The sequence below is a fragment of the Mobula birostris genome, chromosome 3 (assembly GCF_030028105.1).
Source record: "Mobula birostris isolate sMobBir1 chromosome 3, sMobBir1.hap1, whole genome shotgun sequence".
Lineage (NCBI taxonomy): Eukaryota > Metazoa > Chordata > Chondrichthyes > Myliobatiformes > Myliobatidae > Mobula > Mobula birostris.
The window spans coordinates 146,401,617-146,424,590 of record NC_092372.1 but is presented as its reverse complement, the minus strand read 5'-3'; the positions used below and the strand labels follow the sequence as shown (position 1 = coordinate 146,424,590).

General features: G+C 39.9%; 1 protein-coding gene across 1 annotated transcript in view; it reads right to left on the bottom strand.

Moving 5' to 3' along the window:
- Positions 1 to 22,974, bottom strand: part of LOC140195309 (uncharacterized) — a 193,964-nt gene that overhangs the window by 7,000 nt on the left and 163,990 nt on the right. The window contains exons 10-11 of the mRNA XM_072253416.1: positions 17,462 to 17,588; positions 14,801 to 14,934 (exon numbers count right to left, since the gene is read on the bottom strand). Of these exons, the coding sequence (XP_072109517.1) occupies positions 14,801 to 14,934; positions 17,462 to 17,588 (261 nt within the window). The remainder of the gene's footprint in view (positions 1 to 14,800; positions 14,935 to 17,461; positions 17,589 to 22,974) is intronic.

Here is a 22,974-nt window from a genome sequence, read left to right as displayed (position 1 = left end):
ATGAGGTTCATGAAGAACCTCCGACAAAAATTCAGACCTATCAAAATGCAATGCTTTTATGATTGTTTTCTTTAAGTTCTCTACTCAGTTCCTCAGAGTTGAGGATGACTTGCTTCCAGTTCTTTGGATTCTGGGGTGTCCTCATCAATCTCCTCAATGAATTGAAATATGAATCCACAAAGGGAAGTCCATTAATGGCAATTGTTAAATTCCCCTCAAGAGTTATCTTTTGAATCTTAATAAACAGAAAACTTTGGTGTTCAAAAAATTTCTGACCAATTACTGTTGATTGACATTGTATAAATTTATACCTCTCCAATATGTTCAGCTGCTGTGATTTGAAGATCAGAAGGTTCACTAAAATAAAGTTTCTCTTTGATCTTCACACATGCATGTGCATCTGAGTTCTGTTGTTCCTTTCCATGCCTTCTCGAGGCACATCAGACAGCAACCTTGCTGTTTCTTCAGCATTTTTGTGTTTTTTACAAGGCTGGGTTGCTAGCTCGACACTCACTCCAGTATAGATGGGAAGTGTGCAAGGAGCCAGCCATATTCGACCCTGGGATCACTCACCTTGAGGTCCAGTGTGGATGCCATTACACCACCGGCTGACTGCATCTGGGTAATGGGTAGGTATTTATTCAAGCACAATTTCAATGAAGACCTTCCTTCCCCACTTGATGTGGCAGATCATAAGCAAGCTGTTACTTTAGTTTAGGTTTATTGGCTTGTTAGGACACATAGGTGGCCATTCAACTCACCAAATCTGTGCCAACTCTGGCATTATAGTTCTGTCAGCATACAGAAAGGCTCTAATTGTGCTGATTGGGACCTGTGCATGGAGCTAGAGCCTGGTATAATATACACAGTGGCCAACTTATTAGATACAGAGTAGGACTGAGTGTGGTCTTTTGCAGCTGTAGCCCATCCACTTCAAGGTTTAATGTGTTGTGCATACACAGATGTTCTTCTGCACACCACTGTTGTAATGTATGGTTATTTGAGTTACTGTCACTTTCCTGTCAGCTTGAAACAGTCTAGCCATTCTCCTCTGACCTCTCTCATTAACAAGGTGTTTTCACCCACACAATTGCCACTCATTGAATTTTTTTTTTTTTTGCCTTTCATACCATTTTCTGCAAACTCTGGAGACTGTTGTGTATCAAAATCTCAGGAGATCAGCAGTTTCTGAGATACTCAAACCAGCCCACGTAGCATTAACAATCATTCCACTGTCAAGGTCACTTAGATCACATTTTCCCCCATTATGCTCTTTGTTCTGAACAACAACTGAATCAATTGTCTATGCCTGCATGCTTTTATACATTGACTAGCTCCCATATGATTGGCTGTTTTGATACTTGCATTAACGAGCAGGTGAACCTAATGAAGTGGCCACTGAGTGTAATCTGGTCATTTGTCTAAAGTTCAAGTTTAATTGTCTTTCAACCATACATGAATACCCATGAATGGTTGGTTGCCCATCCTTTCCAACGATGACGTTTGTCCGTGAAGCTCATTAATTGTGCGTTCTGAGGTGGCTTTGCAGTCTAATTCGAGAAAGGCATGAGTGTTGACCGTGAGGGCAGGTAAATCATCCGGCCACTGTAGAAGCAACTGTAGTGGCTATTTTTCTCCTCTCTTGAGCAGTGACCAGATCTGCATGGAAACTATTCTTGAAATTGTTGGAGGCTCAACTTACCAGGGGACGCCATCCAATCCAGTCCTGAGAACTCTGATCAAGCTGCTTAGGTGCTATGTTAGCATGCGCGAAGTTGGCTCTCACCTAGACCTTAAACCTCTTACAAGATCGCCCCCAACTCTTCTTCCTTGCGACAGCTCTCTGTATAGCAACTATTAGGGTATTCTGGAATCCTCCATGTGTATAACATGCCCTGTTCCAGCAAAGCTGGGCTTGCAGGATCATTGTGCTTTCTACTCTTTCGAGGACTTCCAGGTTGGTGACACGGTCTAGCCAATGGATGCCCACGATTGATTTCAGGCTATGTGTATGGAAAGATGGAAGGGTTCCAGCGTTTCAAGGTGCCTTTTGTATATGGTCCAGGTTTCACAGCTATATAATAGACTGCTAAGGACGACTGCTATGTACACCTTGGGTTTCGTGGCTTTTCGGATGTTATGCTGGTTTAGTACACGTGAATGCAAGCCCCCAAGGGCTTGACTGGCCTTGTCTAATTTCTTTGTCTAGGGACCCATCACTAGAAATAACACTTCCGAGGTATTTGAATTCCTCCACTGTTCTAAGCTGTGTACCATTGATGCAAATGGATGGGCCAGGGGCAGTAGACTTTGGACCGGGTGGGAACAGGACTTCTGTCTTTTGTGGACTGATGGTGAGGCCAAAAAGTGGCTTCTGCAAACCTATCAACAAGCAGCTGAAGATTGGCGTCTGTGTGGGCCATAAGTGTACAATCATCAGTATATAGGGCTTCTTGAATGAGATTACTGATTATTTTCATATGGCTCCTCAAGCAAAACAAGTCAAAAAATGATCCATCCATCCTGTACCTTATGTATAATCCCACATTGTATTGGTACCAAATGTGTGGAGAAGTACGCATGTTGGGAACAGATTAAACAGTACGGGCATCAGTACACACCCGTGCATCACACCACTTGAAATACTGAATGGTATTACAGTCTTCCATTTGACAGAACAAGGCCACTCATATCATTGTGGAAGAGATGGATGAGATTGACAAATCTGTGCAGGCACCCAAGATTTGACAGTATTCACCATAGGGACTCCCTGTTGACTATATCGAAGTCTTTGGTTAGATCCTCAAAGACAGTAAGTAGTTGCAAATTCAGTTCAATACACTTTTCTTGAATCTGGTGAGCGGTGAAAACCAAGTCGATAGTACTATGGCCTGGTCGAAAGCCACATTGTGCTTCAGGAAGCCTCTGGTATGTTGGTGATCAAGCGGTTAAGATGGTGCGAGCTAAGATTTTCCCCCCAACAGATATGCCTCAGTAGTTGTTGCAGTGAGCTCTGCTACCTTTGCCCTTGAACAGTGGAACAATTATGGTGTCTCCCTAAAGTCCTCAGGCATGTTTTCTTCCACTCATATGCTCATCAGGTCGTCATGAAACATTGTGAGTGCTAGTGGGCCTGCTGACTTAGAGCTTGTTCGGAATTCCATCCCTCCCAGGGACCGTACCAGAGTCTGTCTGAGAAACAGCTTTCCTGATATCATCCAGGGTAGGTCAGGGTGTCAATAACAGGCTTCTGGGGGATCTGATCAAGCATGATTTGATCTACAGTAGCCAACATACTGAGTAGGCTACTGAAGTGTTCTCTCCAGCCCTCGTTATGTTACTCCTTGCCCTGTGCAGGGTTTTACCATCTGCTGATAAGAGGGCAATTTGGTTTGTATGGTCCATAGACTGCTTCGATGACCCTGAAGTACATCTTCCAGAGTTTTGTGTCAGTGTAGGACTGAACTTATTCCGCTTTTCTCTCCCACCATGCATCCTGCATTCTGCGCAGCGCACTCTGTGCTTGTCCCTGGAGGTGCTTAAGCTGATCGTGTTTCGAAATACAGGACAAATCATTCTGCCATGAATACAGCCAAACAAAACAGTGTTACTCTAGGGTTGAGCTGCAACACACAATACCAACAGTCATACACAACAGAAGGCACACAAACGCAGTAAGATAGTCACACAAAAATATTACAGTCCAAGTCCCTGAATCCATGAATTTTGCAACAGTCTGCAGTCGAACACCATACATCCTATTTTCTGTCGAGTGAACACTGGGAGGGGCAGCACCGACTCCAACATGTATGCCGTGCCATAATGCCTCTGGCACTTCAGTAGAGCACACCAACTCAGGCGCCTTCCCACTGGATGGCCACAAATGGGCAGCACCATGACTAGAGACCTAGTCCTCACCACAACTGCGACTAAGCAGCTCCACTGCCGGTCGTCAACAAATCAGCGAACGGGATTTGCTATCACAAGAAAAGTGACCAAGACGATCATTCATTGATAGACTGCATACCACTTTCGTGCACCTACACCTCATAACACAGGCAGCAGCAGGATCCACACCAAGTCCAACTCCTTCAGTAATTTACATTACCAATGTCTAAGAGGGTCTTGCCATTGCAAGAAAAATGTCAAGGACAATTACTTGCTGTTAAGATTGCACATGGTCTTCGCACAACAACTCTAATGCCTTTCTGTAGCAGGTAGCTACATGGTCTGCACCAAGTCCAGCTCCTTCACCAATGAGCAACTTGCTGATGGGCACACCCTGTAGTACTTGAAGTTCTTATGTCCAACAGGGTCTTGCAATTGTAAAAATAAGTTTAAAATAAAGAAAATAACACCTTTGGTTGGCCCCATTAAAGCTGAGGTATCTGAGCGCACCTCCATCTTACTGGAAGATAAATTGGAAGAAACTGGCCAAGAATATCATCAAAAACTTTGTCACCTCAGTCTTGGAAGAATTCTGAATTTATGTCACTGATAAGTGCTCAGAATTATTAACAGTAAAATAAAATGATTATTGTTTTGTCTAAACTCTTACCTTCCTGTCCATGAAACTGCAAAATCTCTGTTCAAATGAATGGGCATGGAAATCTTAATCTAGAGCAGAATCCATGAGCTAATTTCCCACAGTAACTGTAATGCAGGGGTCCCCAACGTTTTTTGCACTGCAAACCGGTTTAATATCAACAATATTCTTGTGGACCAGCCGACCCGGTGGGGTGGGGTGGGGGGTGGGTAGGGTTGCCAATGGATGAGAGTAGCAGTCAAATACGTTGTGTTTACCCCAAAAAAAGACTACAATGACCATGAAGCCTTGCGCATGCACATCGTGACCTGCCGATTTTTTCCCCAGCAAATCGTTTTTGGCGATTCTGTTCGGGGGGGGGGGGGGTGTTAATCACGACCGGAATATAGTTGATATGTGGCTAATACACTCAATTTTGTTTCTAAAAGGGTTTATCTAACGAATTTAATATTAAATACACAGCGCATATTTTCCTCGCATGAATATAGTGATAAGACAATTATCAGGGGAGCTTGAAGTAAGTGTTGAACGAACTTCCAGTAGAAGTGGCAGAAGCAGGTTCGATATTATCATTTAAAGAAAAATTGGATAGGTATATGGACAGGAAAGGAATGGAGGGTTATGGGCTGAGTGCAGGTCGGTGGGACTAGGTGAGAGTAGCGTTCGGCACGGACTAGAAGGGCAGAGGTGGCCTGTTTCCGTGCTGTAATTGTTATATGGTTATATAAGTAAGTCAATAGCATCATAACATCTTAAGTAATGTTTGGATATTAAACACACAGCGCATATTTTCCCCATGTGAACATATAAAATCATTGCAACACACCAATATTGCTGAATCAGTGGGAGCCCTGGGCTTGTTTCCCTGCAACAAGATGGTCCTATCGAGGGGTGATGGGAGACACCGATACTTGAAGGGGGTTCCTTATGTCCAGTCTATTCCGTAATTTAGTTTTCGTTGCATTCATTGCAGAAAACTCCGCTTCGCAGAAAGACGTTGGAAATGGAAGCAACGTTTTCAGTGCTTTCGTGGCTATCTCAGGATATTTAGCCTTGACTTTGATCCAGAATGCCAACAGAGATGTTACGTCAAACATACTTTTCAGCCCGCCGTAATTTGCAAGCTCGAGGAGTTGATCTCCTTCCCGCGCTGACATGGATGACGCGCGCATAATGACTTCGCGTGCGTAATGGCTCAAAAGTGACTGTGACAGGGAATGAGGAAAGGTGCAATTGACTCATATCGCCAAATCATATCGTTTCCTCGCGGCCCGGTAGCACATGCTTTGCGGCCTGGTACCGGTCCGCAGCCAGGTGGTTGGGGACCGCTGATGTAATGGAATCTCAGCAAGTTTGTGTTTCCCTGCTGAACCTTCTATGAGCAAACTGGCAGATTTATCTGCAGCAGCTTGTCAGCAAGTTTAACTTCTGCAAATTTGGATACCTGAGCATCCAAGACCCACAGTTGTTTGCAATTCCAGCTTTAATGCTGGATGTTTGCTGTGAACTGATAGCACTTACCTACAAGATTCAGCCCAATATTTTTCAAACATTGTGGAACAGAAAGCAATGAATTGTTACATGTAATAAGTTGTAATAAATTTAAATTAATGTAAAGCCTTTCTTAATCTATCACAGCAAAAAAGGTTTTGGCATTACATAGATTTTAGTAATTGTGTCCCTCAGTTAATTTTTAAACTCACAGTAACAGCAACATTTCAATCAGAGCAGTACTAACAGATTTCGTAACTTGAATATACAGTATATACAGATCCTTCTATTCATTCTGTCTTTAACTACCAAGTATGATTTAAATTCCATCTTTTCTCTGTAGAATGGCAACACTTGACACAATAAACCAACAATCACAAGAGTTGTTCATCTTAATGCATGTAGTAGGAACTAAAATTGAAATGCATCCATTACAAAAATGCTTTCAGTTACTTGACATCACTTTGACCCTCACTGCCTACCCAGCAATTTCTTCTATTACAAAGCAGCTAATCCATTTTAAAAGATCTAAAAAGATGCAATGATGTGCCCTAAAACCAGACATAATGCACATAAGGAATTGATTCCAGCAGAATTTTAAAATTCAATTTATCAATCAAGTATTACTTGATACAATTATTCCTAAATGGCACTAACATTTTAATATTACCACCGCATATTTTACCAATTGCCGTTGATAAAATAAAACTTATAATATAATGCAAACATAAAGAGCTTATGGGAAAAAAACCTTTGTTACTTGAATATGAAAAGGATGGTACATGATTACGTGAAACATTTACTTTATGCTTTTAGAAATTTGCCTTACAATTCGGAATTAGTTTCCACATATACAGTACATGTTTCTTCATTCTCTGAAATGCAGATCTAATACTTCATGAGGTGTGTACGCTTGAATATTCAGAAGTGTTAAAGTTCCACTAAAGAACACTGAGATCTGTGCTAAATTTAGTAATTGTCAGTCAATGATAGATAGTGAAAGAAATTCAAAGATAGGTAAAATTACAGAAATGCCTATCACATGGACAGGGACTGATTTAGGGATAATCAGCACGGCTTTGTGCATGGTAGGTTGTATCTAACCAAACATAGAGTTTTTTGAGGATGTTACTAGGAAGGTTGACGGAGGCAAAGCAGTAGATGTTGCCTACATAGACTTCAGCAAGAAATCTGATAAGGTCCTGCATGGGAGGTTGGTCAAGAAGGTTCAGTGGCTTGGCATTCAAGACAAGTTAGTAAATTGGATTAGATATTGGCTTTGTGAGAGAAGTCAGAGAATAGTAGTATATGGTTGCCTGTCTGACTGGAGGCCTGTGACTAGTGGAGTGCAGCAGGGATCAGTGCTGGGTCTGTTGTTTGTCATCTGTATCAATGATTTGGATGATAGTATGGTAAACTGGATAAGCAAATCTACAGATGACACCAAGATTGGGGGTGTAGTGGACAGCGAGGAAGACTATCATAGCTTGCAGTAGGATCTGAACAAGCTGGGAAAATGGGCTGAAAAATGGCAGATGGAATTTAATGCAGTCAAGTGTGAGGTGTTGGAAGGACCAACCAAGGTAGATCTAACACAGTGAGCGATAGGGCACTGCGGAGTGCAGTAAAACAAAGGGATCTGGGAAGAGAGGTCCATTAATTCATTGAAAGTGGCATCACAGTTAGATAGGGTCAGAAAGAAAGATTTTGGCACATTGCCCTCAATAGATCAAAGTATTGAGTATAGGAATTCGGATGCTATGTTGAAGTTGTATAAGATGTTTGGAGTATTGGTTACCTACCTGCAGGAAATAAGATTGAAAGAATACAGAGAAAATTTACAAGGATGTTGCCAGGATTGGAGTAATTAAAGAAAGATAGAATAGGTTAGAACTTTATTCCATGGAAAATGGAAGATTGAGGGGAGATTTGTTACAGATATACAAAATTATAGAGGGTATAGATAGGGTAAATGTTAGTAGACTTTATCCACTGAGATTGGGTGAGACTACAACTAAAGGTCATCGGTTAAGGTGAAAAGCTAAATACTTAAGGGGAACATGAGGTGAAACTTCTTTACTCAGAGGGTGGTGAGAGTGTGCCAGTACAAGTGGTAGATGCTATTTTGATTTCAAGGTTCCAGAGAAGTTTGGATGGGAACATGGGGAATGGAGGGCTACGGTCCGGGTGCAGGTCAATGGGACTAGACTATGTAAATGTTTCGGCACTGACTAGGTGGGCTGAAGCGCCTGTTTCTTTGCTGTATTTCTCTATGACTCTATATTTTAATAATAATGAGGGGGAATAGGGATCAATAATTACTACTTCAATTATAAGGAAAATTATTTTAATAAAAACAATAAAAAGATTCAGTAAAATTTCAAAGATGATACAAAATCATATAAGGTAAATATGGAGGCAATATTTGCGTCCTGTAAAACTGAAGAGTAGTCCAATAGAGCTATGGTTAGGAACACAATCATCTGCACTTTCTCCAAGTTGCACACCATCCTAAGTCAGAAATACATCACCATCCTTAATCATTGCTGGGTCTAAATCCTGAAACTCTACTCAATAACACTGTGGTGTATCTTCACCAGAAGGAGTGTCACTGTTTATGAAGGCAGGTCACCAGACCTTCTCCAAGGCAATAATTGCTGGACTTGACAGTAATACCCTGATTCAGAAAATTTAATGAAAATTAGCAAGAGCTCCACTTCTGTTGTTAAGATGAAAAGAAGGGCACTACTGAGGTAGTTGAAGACTGTTGCATCTAAAACTCTGCCCTGAGCAGACTTGTAGATGCCACAACCACAAACACTTTAGCCCATGCAAGATCATCTCCATGCATTGTAATATTTTCCTTTGACGTCCACAGTGGTCCTTGACGTCACAGCTCAGCAATCTGAGTCATTAACACAATTTCTCTCTCCAGAAATTCTACCTAACCATCTGAATAATTTTATCATTCACAACTAGATATTGCAAAACTCCAAAGCTTCAATCTCACCTTTTGGATGGGCTCTTTCCATTAAATGTTATTTAGAAAATTTATCTCTTTTTATTACAGTTTTAACAGGTCAACGTACTTTTACTTCTAGTTTCTACATACTCTTTCCTGAGCAACTAATGAAATGTGCTATCAGAGACCAACAAACTAACCAATTATATGAAATCATGTGTTTCTTGTGGCACTACATCCATGCCATTGAGGTTTGACTCCTTGTTTTTATTTCAGAATCTAGCTTCTCCAGCTGCTGCTTCCTGATGTGCTTGGTGAGCACTCAGTTCTTTGTAGGTGGAGGACCTTATTTCTTCTCTCTGGCTTGACCATCAATGCCTACCAAATCAAATTATGAAGAAAGAGAGTGGCTGCTTGTCCTAGGCATCCTGATTCTGGTATGGCTTCAACTTCTGGTCAGAAATGGCCTTTTCTTTGAGAACTGGAGGCTGATTTTAATAATTGGTGAACAGGACAGGTGCTAGCCACTCTTTGAAAAAGGAACTTACTTTATGCACCGAAGGAATATATAGCATATTTGTACTGACAGACGGCCAGTACATGCTGCACCGGAACAAACAGGAGTGTATTAATCATGCATGATTATTTCACCACCTATTTTCCACCCATGCCCAATTAAGGCACACTCTTAAGATTAAATGTTACACAGATTAGGCACTTTATACAAATTTATGAAATTTAGGCATTGCAGGCACATATTATTAATTTTGCCACTGAATTCAGAAACAATTTGCATCCACAAAATTCACAAAACAAAGAGCATCTGTTGTGAATTTGTTTTCTACACAAATCCCCTCTTTAATATGTTGCCTCTATCGTTACTGGATAGCACTAGATTTGCTGAGTGCCTGTAAATGTCAAATATAAATATAGTCTTGTACTGTACCCTATTCCAGTGGGAATAGACTAGCAGATGCAAGACTCCAAGTGGCATATCCTGAAGCAATTACTTACTCACATTTTGAATTGAAATCCAAACTGCAAACAATTACAAGGTTTTATGGTGTAAAGATGAACGTATAATGACTGTTTCCCTTACAGACACAACACAGTCAGAGGAGTACGATCTTTACTTTAGAAATAATGATGTGGTCCTACAGGGTCTAAGAGTGCAACGATGATATGCAATCCATATTTTATAGACATTATATCCACTGAGGAAACTTGAGATACAAAATTAGCGAAGTAATTTAAAATCCTGAAGGAACTATAACAGAACATCCTTTCAGTTGGCGTGTTTGGTGAAAACACAAGTCTAATCAATATTTTATTGTAGTTGATTTGCTATGCTGCTGGAAGGCAACTGTTTAATAAGGGAACATCTCAAGGTAATAGTTACATTGTTTCAGGACAGGAACGTGTAATAAAAGTAACACTGCTTGAAATCCAAAGTAACACACACAAAATGCCGGAGGAACTTAGCAGGCCAGGCAGCGTCTACGGAAAAGAGTACAGTTGACATTTTGAGCCAAGATCCTTCATCAGAACTGGAAAGCAAGGGGAGAAGTCAGAGTAAGAAGGTGGGGGTGGGGGGGGGGAGGAGGAAGAACTATAAGGTGTTAGGTTATAGGTGAAAGCAGGAGAGGGGGAAGGGTGAAGTAAAGAGCTGAGAGGTTGATTGGTGAAAGAGATAAAGGGCTTGAGAAGGGGGAACCTGAAAGGAGAGGACAGAAGACCATTGAAGAAAGGGAAGGGGGAGGAGCACCAGAGGGAGGTAGTGGGTGGGTAAGATAAGATGAGAGATGGAAACAAGAATGGGGAATGGTGAAGACGAGCAGTTACTGGAAGTTCAAGAAATCGATGTTCATGCCATCAGATTGGAGGCTACCCAGACGGAATATAAGGTGTTGCTCTGCTAACCTGAATGTGGCCTCATCCTGGCAGTAGAGAAGGCCATGGACTAACATGTTGGAATGAGAGTGGGAAGTAGAATTGAAATGGGTAGCCACTGGGAGATCTTGCTTTTTGTGGCGGCCAGAGCAAAGATGGTTGATGAAATGGTTTCCCAATATACGTCAGGTCTCACCGCTACACAGGAGGCCACACTGGGAGCACCATATACAGTATATGACCCCAACAGATTCACAGGTGAAGTGTTGCCTCACCTGGAAGGACTCTTTAGGGCCCTGAATGGTAGTGAGGGAGGAGGTGCGACACCTGCTCTGCTTGCAAGAATGAGTACCAGGAGGGAGATTAGTGGAGAGGGTTGAGTGATCAAGGGAGCAATCCCTGCAAAAAGTAGAAAGTGGCCTCCTTTACTGTCACAATGAGATCACACACAGCTTGGAGGAGCAACACCTTATATTCTGTCTGCGCAGCCTCCACCTGATGGTATGAAGATCGATTTCTTGAACACCTAGTAGTTGCTCCCACCTCCTCTCTTTCACCATTCCGCGTTCCTGTTTCCCTCTCTCACATAATCTCCTTACCTGCCCATCACCTCCCTCTGGTGTTCCTCTCCCTTCCCATTCTTCTGTGATCTTCTGTCCTCTCCTGTCAGATTCTCCCTTCTCCAACCCTTTCTCTCTTTCACCAATCAACTTCCCAGCTCTTTACTTCACCTCTTCCCCTCTCCCAGTTTTACCCCCCATGTACCACCATGTAGTTCTTCCTCCCTCCCCCCACCTTCTTACTCTGACTTCTCCCCTCCTTTTCAGTCCTGATAAAGGGTCTCGGCCTGAAACGTCGACTGTTTACTCTTTTCAATAGATGCTGCCTGGCCTGCTGAGTTCTTCCAGCACTTTGTGTGTGTGGCTTTGCATTTCCAGCATCTGCAGATTTTCTCATACATATAATAAAATATTTTCATAATTTATTTACTGAATAAGATATCTTTATTGCATGATAGAGAGTATAATTTATGAAATAAATAGACAAAATAAATAATGGCAAACAGGAACTTACAGTGGGCCTTTGAAAATCAAAGACATATTTCCCTACATGTCCTACCTTGTCTCTGTGCACCCTGATTCAATGGCAACACAAGTCAGGGAGTACATGTGATTTGCAGTCTATGATTTTTCACTGACCAGCTGAATTCTGGCCATTACAAAAGCAGAACATGGCAAGTAGCTTGGCTGTGCAGAGCACAAAATGATAAAATGCCCACATTTAATCCTCAGTTGCTGTGCTTTCCATTTTCTCTTCTGATTTTCAAGGTGCAGAAACTTCTTCCATGGAGACACAAGAGACTACATGCTGGAACCTGCAGCAACAGTCTGCTGGAGGAACTCGGTGAGTTGAGCAGGATCTGTGGGAGGCTCATCCATCTGTTGCTGCAACCCTACACTTGTAGCATTCCCCTTTATGATACCAAAGGATTTCAGTCCAGTCAAGACAGCACTTTTATTTTTACTTTCCAAATAGTTATTGTCACAATTTTTTCACGTTAGTAAATTTTATTCCATTTGCCAGATTTTTACCCATCTATTTAACATCCCTCTTTGTATCTTTCTTATGTCCTCTTATCATATGAGGAGTGTTTCATGGCTCTGGGCCTCTGCTCACTGGAATTCATTAGTATGAGTGAGAATCTCATTGAAATCTATCAGATGTTCAAAGGCCTCGATAGAGTGCATGTGGGGATGATGCTTCCTATGGTATGGAGATCTAGGATCAGGGGACACAGCCTCACAGTGATGAGGAGATTTCTTTAGCCAGACAGTAGTGAATCCGTGGAATTCATTACTACAGGTGGCTGTGGAGGCCAAGTCATTGGATATATTTAAGGCAGAGGTTGATAGATTCCTGGTTAGTCGGGGCATGAAAGGATATGGGGAGAAGGCAGGAGTTTGGAGCTGAGAGAGAAATAGATCAGCCATGATGAAATGGTGGGGCAGACTTGATGGGCCAAATGGCCTAATACTGCTTCTATATCTTATGGTTTCTTCACGGATTACTTTCCTATACTGTATATCTTTGTGTCATTAACAAATTGATCCCTCCATTCAATTTATTAAAATTGTGACCAGTTGAGGCTCCATCACCACTCCCTGTGGCACTCCACTCATCTTCATGAAGCATTTTCTGCACATTTTCTGCTAGTTCATCAGCCAACTTTCTATTCATGACAATTTGCTGTATTATATATATATAATACAGGCATTTGATATGTGCGAATCAAAGGTTATTGCAGAACATAAGATTTTGTGGTACAGCAAATTGTCATGAATAGAAAGTTGGCGTTATATATTTACTTCACCCACTGGTTCTCCCCTATCCATAGGTTGTTATAAAAATGATTTGCTGCAGTCTTCTGTATTTGTAATGAAGCAGACACTGAGATGATCAGTAACAGAGGGAAGGTGAGATGGAAAGAAGGTACAGTAGTCTGGTTGTTTCTGACCACTTCAGTGAAAAAGGGATACCTAACACCATCTCTTCTTTCTTTTCTCACTCTACTTTTCTTCATACTCTGAGTTGCTGACAATGTCTAACCCTGCATTATTGCCAGATAATAGAGTGCAAAACAAGAAAACACAAATTTGTGACCAGAGTATGCAGTATACTGCAAATCCCTTTCAGAGTTGTGCAGACGTTGCTTTAAGGGTATTAATAAATAGGTTCAATTAGGTTGTGGCGAGCAGCGTGGCTCTTATTCCATGAGCATTCTTCTCTAGTGTTTAAGTTTTGGAATAGAATCATGCCAAATAAAGACATTTGGGTCTGGCATGGTGGTTGAAAAACAGAGGGCACAGAACACTGTTGCAGAATAAAAGAGCAACTGATGCTGTTCATATATCGAGCATTGACTGCTCAATCAGCCTATGGCCACAGACCAACTGGACATCCAAAGAATAAAATCACTTGTACTTTTGTACAATGTTAAGTCCTCATGGGGCTCCTGAAAGGCAATGTGAGGGCAGCTGATAGTTCAGATTTTGTAATCTTCGTGAATTCACATACCTACATGTTCTGACTGCTATCCTGAAGGGCAGCCTTCATAAACTCCATGATGCAGAAATGTGCTGCAGACTGTGAGATGTTGCCAACATTGCCAGCATCGCCTGAGTAGATATAATTTCTTCTATAAAAAATTATATCCACAGTAATCAATTTGGTTCTGGCTCAGTTCCATTGCTGCATTTGTGGCCACAGGAAGTGGCATATCTCCAGTATTATTTGGAGATGTTTCTTTCAACTTCTCCATGGAGAAAATTATGGACCGTCTAGGAAAGTAAAACATTTCCTGGAACATGATATAATGGAGAGCAAGGAAAATTACTGATCTACATGCAAAATTATTTTCTTAAAAGGAAAATGTCCAAAATGACTTTAATTAATAGAACAATGACTGTATCCTGGTTCAGGTTGTAATGAGGAAAAAGAATCCAATATCAAGTTAGTATGTGGATTGTGAAATTGTCCACAATTTTATTATCATGGGCCTGTTATCTTTTAATGCACATGATCAATCTCAAACTGCCTTGTTTAATGAAGACAAACCAGTTTTCTTTAGACTTAAATATTATTTTTTTAAATTTATGATGCCAGGTGTGAGCTGCGAAAGTTATAGCCTGTACATGAATTCCTTATAACTACAAAACAGAATCCATCTTAACTATCAACCAGAGAAGAGCTGGAACTATCTGAAATAACAAATTTAAACCCAGAAAGGGATCAAAGACAGGACTGCAACTCAATTGGAATATTTGCAATTACTTTCACCTTTACCATTCCCAAACTTGTCTCACCCCTACAAAATACTCTTGCACTGACAAAGTGGTTGGTTAATTTTTTACCTGCTTAGTGACATCACTTATCCATGGTGCCACATCTTGTCCATCGCACCAGCCATTTCTGCCATAGAGCCATGTACCATGTTCATTTGGGATCACACCTTCTGAAACCTTGTCAGCGCAACCAAGAGAAGTGCCTAGATGCAACATATTAGATATTTAATTTTTGTGCATTGTGTGAAAAAATATGCTTTATAAATCAGATTTGTTACAAGTGGTGTGTATTTCATCACAAATGCCTGCAGAAGAGCTTTAATATGTATTGAAAATGTTAGAGGAGAAGAAGTATGATGCACAATGGTGGAATATTGAATTCCGTTTATCTCAGTTAGGGATTTTGACAGAGAAAAATCAAGTCCAATCATACAAATACAATTTCCACCATCAATGACACAGACAGATTCATATGAACAAAAAGGCTGGTTGCACTTTTCCTTATTCTAATTTTTCCTTCTTAAATAAGTTGAATTTTGAAAACAAATTAAGTCTGTGAGAAAAGGTAAGGGAAAGAAAGAAAAAGTTGCACTTCCTAAACATCTTTCTTATGCTTAGGACATTGCTAAACAGCTTACAGCTATTGAAGTAGTACAACTATTATAGTATGGTCACTGTTGGAGGCCTGCCTCAGAGATGAGGAAGCTCCTTTGTGCAGTGTAACCTTTTATATAGAAACCAATGAGACAATTACTAGATAATGGGCAAATCCCCTATTGCCCTGAAATTACTTGCCTCCTGCCCCTATTCTGCACTGTTTGTTCCAGCATGCACACAGTGCAATTTCCCAGCAGAAACCTGGCTTTCAGCACTCTAGGGCAGCTGAGTGTATAAGAAAGCAGTCACTGCAGGCAGATGGATGACTGCACTCACAGATGCACTTCGTCATTTAGTTATTTCCGCTACTCCAAACCCAAAAGATGTCAAAACTGTGTGGTTAATGCAGTTGATTGTTTGTGTTGGTCTTTGATACTTAAAAGTTTAATAAAACTTAAGAGCACATTAAGTCATGATTTTTTAAAAACCAAAAGCATTATTATTACATTTTGAAAACAAAACACTTTATTAAGTAAAAACAATTTCAAACAAGAGAAATCCTTACAAAGTTAATGACCATCATCAATATAGACATCATTAACATTTCGGGGCCACTACCAACCAGAAAATAAATGGAACAACAATTACCAACAGTAGGAGAATTTCATGAGTTGCCTATTTTCTTACTCTTTTAAACTTCATCATCCATCCAGCTGAAATCAAGAAAGGGATGAACAATCACCACTTCTGTCAATTGTTGCACCATGACAGCTCAGAATGGTTCTGCTTACTCAGATGCTCCCCTTTTCATTAGACTTAAAACCCATCCTCCATCACTATAGATAAATATGTTTGACCTTTTTATAGGCATCCATTAGTCTCGTGAGACCATGGATTTGTGCCTTGGAAGGTTTCCAGGGTGCAGGCCTGGGCAAGGTTGTATGGAAGACCGGCAGTTGCCCATGCTGCAAGCCTCCCCTCTCCATGCCACCGATGTTGTCCAAGGGAAGGGCACTAGGGCCAATACAGCTTGGCACTGGTGTTGTCGCAGAGCAATGTGTCGTTAAGTGCCTTGCTCAAGGACACAACACGCTGCCTCAGCTGAGGCTGGAACTAGCGACCTTCAGATCACTAGACCAATACCTTAACCACTTGGCCACGTACCAACACAGGACCTACAGGATGCATTGTAGCTTATCATCCAGGTTATCTCAACAGTACCTTACTCACCCGAAGCTCTGAAAAGTACAAAGGATAACAGCAGCAAATTCAGAGTAATAATGAGGATTTCTCCAAATTACAATGCTATCATTTAGATATAATCTGCCTTTCATTCATCATTACTAGTCAAAGTACTGAAAATGTAATTGTTCATGGCAAAAACCAGATCAGTTTAAGAAATAAGTTCACTGCTACCTTCTCTGGATAAATAGAACTGAACAAATAATTTATCTTTAACACATGAACAAGCAAAATATTTGCATTATTTCAGTGACCTCATACATAAGTAAGAATCCCTCACTATTATAATAGAATATTTATTAAACATTTCCAATTTACTGCTGTCTCAGAGATGAGGATATTATTAACATGGAAGTAGTAGAACAGCGATATGCTGTGCCCTCCAAGGTGAGTTTTTTGAAAGTTATATGCATACTAAATGTACTCCTATCTTCATTGATGTTGGAAATCCCAGTATTCATCATACCCCATATACAATATAACAACGTTCCAGTAACCAATGACTGACTATGTTTTATCACTAACTTTAGTTATTTTATGAATCCAGTATAAGATACGGCCTAGACAGATTATTAATTATTCTGAATAAAAATGATTTATATAAACTCTTTAGTATATAGTGATAGGGAAGATAAACTATAACAAATTAAAGAAGGTATTATTCTAGTTTAAAATCCTAACCATCCTCTGGTAGAGCATGCATTTAAATACTCACTCAAACAGAGACAGAGTGGTGCTCTATACTTTCTTTACACTAAATCTTTGAGGAAATTAAGTGCTTTTCTAGCTTCAACCCTAAGCCGATCCAACTTGCATACCATTTAACTTCAATGTAAAATTTTAGCTATTTAAAATAAAAATGTGTATGCTGCAAGAATTTAAGTTTCTCACCAGCATTGTCAAAAGTTCTTGAATTATTAAAAACAGCATTGATAACAAAATGATGCGAAGTGACACAGAACTCTCCACACCCATTCTCATCACTTCCATGACCTGTGATCACAGCATAGAGTTCAACCTGAAATATAATAACATTTATGAGACAGAAGCATTTCCTGAAAATTCAAATGTACACAGCTTACTTATTTATCATTATTGCACAGTGAAATGTATTTGTAATGTGTAATCATATTTATAAAGCATTTTGATATAGCCATTCAAATTTACAGAGATCAATGTGTTTCCATGCTGTTATTACACAGTACAGTATATACTATACTGTAGGTTTATCTCAGAAACGCATTTAAAATGAATATTTTGCACTGATGCCTACTTCAGTACCACTCAAATGTGACCCCATTTTAATTCGTATTGCAGAAAAGAGGGCACATTTGTAAAACTTTAAATAAGTTCTGTCAACAGGGTAATTGCAGAGCAACTCTATATCCCAATTTCAACAGTTTTCATTTATCAGAAATGTAAGTCTTGGTAAATGGTGTTTCTTATGTGAATCAGTCAAATTTCTATTTAAAAGCAGTTCTTCCATTTCACTCTTTTTAACGGACTGTGAAAAGGAAGTCTCACTGGGACACATACATTCCTGTAATCATGATAGTGGAAGGGAGTGGATGTTAACCCTTTTTCAAACAATTATTTTATTTGTCATAGAGCATGACAGCACAGAAGCCAGCCCTTTGGCCCACCTTGTCTCTACCAAACTGTTATTATCCCTAGTTCCAACGACCCACACTTTGTCCATAGCTCTTCATGGCCTTCCCATCCACGTACCTTTCCAAATTTCTCTTAAATGATGCAATCAAATCTGTATTGACCAATTCTGCTACTAGCTCGTTCCATACTCACACCTCCCTCTCAGTGAAGAAGTCCCCTGTCAGGTTCATTTTAAATATTTCACTGTTCATACTTAACCTATGATCTCCAGCTGCAGTCTCACCCAACCTCTGTGGAAAAAGTTTGCTTGCATTTACCCTGTCTCTACCCCTCACAATTTTGTATACCTCCATCAAATCTCCCCTTATTCTCCTACACTCCAAAGAAAAAAAGTCCTAACCTATTTAACCTTTCTCTATAGTTCATGGCTTCAAATCCTGGCAACATCCTCATAAATTTTCAAGATCAAGTTTAATTGCTATTCAACCATACATGATACCCATGAATACAGCCAAATGAAACAGTATTACTCCAGGGCCCAAGTACAAGACACAGTACCAACAGTCATACACAGCACAGGGCAGATTAGCACAGATAAGACAGCAGTAAAATACAGTGACACAAAAGTCCATGTCCCTGAGTCAATGAAGTTGCAGCAGTCTGCAGTCAAATACAATACGGCTCGTCTTCTGCCGACCAAATAATGGGCGGCAGCTTTAACTCCAGCATGGACACCGCGCCACACTGCCTCTGGCACTCCAGTGAATCTGACGCCACCGGCTCTCTAGGGCAGCTGTAAATGGGCAACACCGCAGCTTAAGGCCTGGTCCTCGCTGCGATTGAGGCCACTCTGCTCCCGACAGTCTGTCAATCGGATTTGCAGCATTCCACATACACAATGTCCAACAATGTGAAAGAGTTCTCTGGACACTTTCAACCTTATTGATATCTTTCCTGTAGATAGATGACCAGAAATACACACAATACTACAAATTTTACCTCATCAAAGTTTTGTACAACTTCAACATATCATCCCATTTCCTGTACTCAATACACTGATTTATGAAAACCAATACACCAAAAGCTCTCTTTACGGCCCTATTGACCTGTGACACCAGGGCTCAAGAATGTTCTGAGTTGCATCTTTTTCAATGCAAGGAGTAATATAGGTAAGGCAGATGAGATTAGAGCATACATCAGCACGTGGAATTATGATATTTTAGCCATTAATGAAACTTGGTTGCAGACAGACGGGAATGGAACTCAATGTTCTGCGGTTCCTTTATTTTAGACATGATAGAGGGGAAGGTATTTAAGTGGGAGGAGTGGCATTACTAGTCAGGGAAAATGTCATGACAGTGTTCGGACTTGATATCTACCCATTAGAGGATTTGCCTAATCTTATCCAACTAACTCAAAAACAAAGACCTGACAATGTATGACAGTATTCTTTGCCAAGTTAATTCCCAGGAATCCTTTCAAAAACTACATAGCACACTTAATATTGTCCACTAAGCCAGGCTTCCTATTGGACCAGGTAGATTTGGCTAAGTAATTAATTCTAAAATATTTGCTAAAAAGTAAGTCTGGAAGTCTAGCCTAAGGTCTGACAGTATATTAATGTGTGTGCTTTGCTTCGACATCAAAGGTGACTTTGACTTACAGTAGTGCAATATATCAAGCACCCTTTTAAAGAGAACTTTTGGACTCTTACCACAGACACAGAAGTCTATGAATTCAAGAGCTTCCAGGATTTTCTGCACTTAATTTAGACTGCTTTTGGTGAGGCACCTATGACGTGCATTCTTCGGAAGAAAAATTAAATCAAATTACCAAATGCCTCAAATCTCTCCAATGAGGTTAAAGATACTGAGGAATTGTTTCAAAAAAAAATATTTTCCCATTTTCCTGGCCATCATTCCTTCATCAATACGTACAAGAAAAAAATCAATATGGTCATAAATTATACATAAAAATACTTAGTGAAAATTGACTGTAATTTTTTTTTTGTGCAGCACAGCAGCAACAATTTTCAAAAGTAATGCATTGTGTTCCTAGGTAGCTTTGAAATTGTGTTGGTTAATAATAATCTGCTCAGAGAATTGAAACATTGGAGTTCAAAATAACTTAGAAATGCAGGTTTCATATTTTAGTGGACATAGTCTGAGAAACCTGGTGCAGCGCATTAGTACAAATTGTGGAAATAGCTGGAAATGTGTTGTCACAAGAAATACATGGGACCCAAAGCTGATAATCTAGGGCAGGTAGGTGGAGAACAGTTAACATAGACCTTAAAGTTGTGGGTAGTATTAAGCTGCATGTGGATTAATAACAGCCATCACACTTTCAAAACAAGACAAGAGCAAGTATTTTTGGTGAACATTGCATTACCTTTGTACATATGAGGAAAAAATAATCTATGGCGGGAATGAGGTATCTTAACACTGAACATAATGCCATATACTTTAAAAATACCATCAAAATTTAAGAACTCCTATTTCAGGAAAATTTAATCAATAGGTTGAAGAAAATTAAGAAGGATTAAAGAATTAAGTTCTAAGTGTAGGTAGAATAAAAACAATATGAATCTCTATTGCAATATCTGTTTTGTTGTACAGATATTATTAATTTATAGGGAAATAGGGAAAACAACTGCAAGAAATTCAGGTGCATAAATGTCAGCGGTAGTGTTGTGCTGAAAATATGAATATATATTTTGGTGTTGGAGTTTATTTAACATTTATTATGTTTTAAGAATTCTTAAAGGAAGGTATATTGTGGATCAAAATGCCAATTATTCTATTAGTTTTAAACTGTTGCAATGTGGAAAACTGTAAAATATAGAAAAACAGCAATTTGAAATATCTTAGCATTTCACATATATAGTCTGTTGTTTAAACAACAAATAAACACTGACATAATGAATACTTAATTTAGAATTGGCTCTTGAATATGTTTACTATGGGTGTGAAAATATTGTTCTTCAAAGTGACTCTGAAGTAACAAAAGCAATGAAGTTATGGTAGACACAAGCAATTCTGCAGATGCTGGAAATCCAGAGCAACACACACAAAATGCTGGGAAAATTCAGCAGGTCAGACAGCACCTATGGAGAGGAATAAACAGTCGACGTTTCGGGGTGAGACATCCTGATTAAGGATCTCTGCTTGAAACGTCAAGAGCATCTTCCATCCTATAAATGCTCCCTGACCTACTGAGTTCCTCCACCATTTTTGTGTGAAGTTATGGCAGAGTTAATGCTTTAGTTTCTACGTATGAGCAATGCTGAAAACTAATCTATATCTGTAAGGGTGAGTTCATTTTCATTAAGAAGTGGAAACATGTAAAGATCATGTGGTGGATTACTAAATAAGTGCCTTTTTTGTTTGTCATTGTGAATCAGTTTTGCTGCTTGGAAGGAAATGTACCTAGAGTGAGTTGACACACCACAATGATTCTATTCCAGAATGTACATTTGTCAGTGTTGCTACAGGGGTTCAGTAAAGTAGACTGATTCTTCGTGAAGTTGAAAAATGTTCTCCAATTATGAATACCATTAGGACAGGCTGGGTTGAGGTAGCTGGTATGAGTCATTGCTGCCTCACTGCATATGAAGTAAAGAAAGTATTTCCTGACCTTTAAACAATGGCTCCATTTATTGTAATCAGACTACAATTTATTATTGACTTAATGCAATATTTTCAGCAGTATAACAGAAAGATAGGCAACTACATAATATCACATTGAATTTTGGCGGAAAGCACTATAGATAAATAGCAAGATGATAAAGTCATATTTATATTGTCCATCTGTTTAGCTCACATTAGTCTGTACATGGAAGAAAGCATGCTGAATGAAAACCTATTGTATTTAGTGAGCCAGCTATAGGTTGTATTGGACCCCTAAAAACATGCACTCAAAAGCCAACCATTTAACATCCTGCTCTCCATACAGAAGCTAAAGTTACTGGATCGTGCCAATTGCAAATTCTCTTTTCCTATTTCTACTAATGGTAATCAAACTGCTCTGCCCACAAGCCTTATGTTTAAGTCTTTAAGTCCCCCTGACAGATTCCCAACAGTCTGAGCCTCAGCCTTATGTTGCGGATTTTGAAGTCAGGCAGGAAGACAAAAATGTAATGATGTCCTGCTGTTAAACTTGTCAGGACCTCTGCATCTTTGGCCTCCTCAGGTTTCCTCCAATATCTTTCACTCCCCCTCTATTCCTATTACAGAAGTCATTCCAATTCCCTTCAGGTTTAGCCCCTAAGTATGTATGTCAAAGGGACTGTGAGTCAGTTTCAGTGCCCAGCCTCATCTGCTTAGTAACTATTTGTGAGGAATAGGAAAGCTGAAGAATAGACACACAAAATATGATCCTCTGCCTATTTTGTTTTTCACAATACTTCAAGTTCTAAAGCTTAAGATTGAATAAGTCCTCTTTGACCATTTCAGATATAAAACACTGGATTTACTTTGGATAAAAGGGGATACACAGAAGGGATAATCCTAGTTCACATGGCACACATCTAGGACATGATCTGGCAACTATACGAAACACTGGTTAAGACCACCCCCAGGGTGCCGTGTGCAGTTCTGCTTGCACCACTGGAGGAAAGATGTCATTGCACTGGAAAGAGTGCAGAGTAGGTTCACTGGAATATTGCAGGGATTGGAGAACTTTAATTATGGTAAGCATTTGAATAAGCTGGGTTTGGTTTCTCTGGAGCAAAAGAGACAGAGAAGTAACTGATAGAAATATGTAGAACTTTGAGAGGCAATGATAGAACAGAT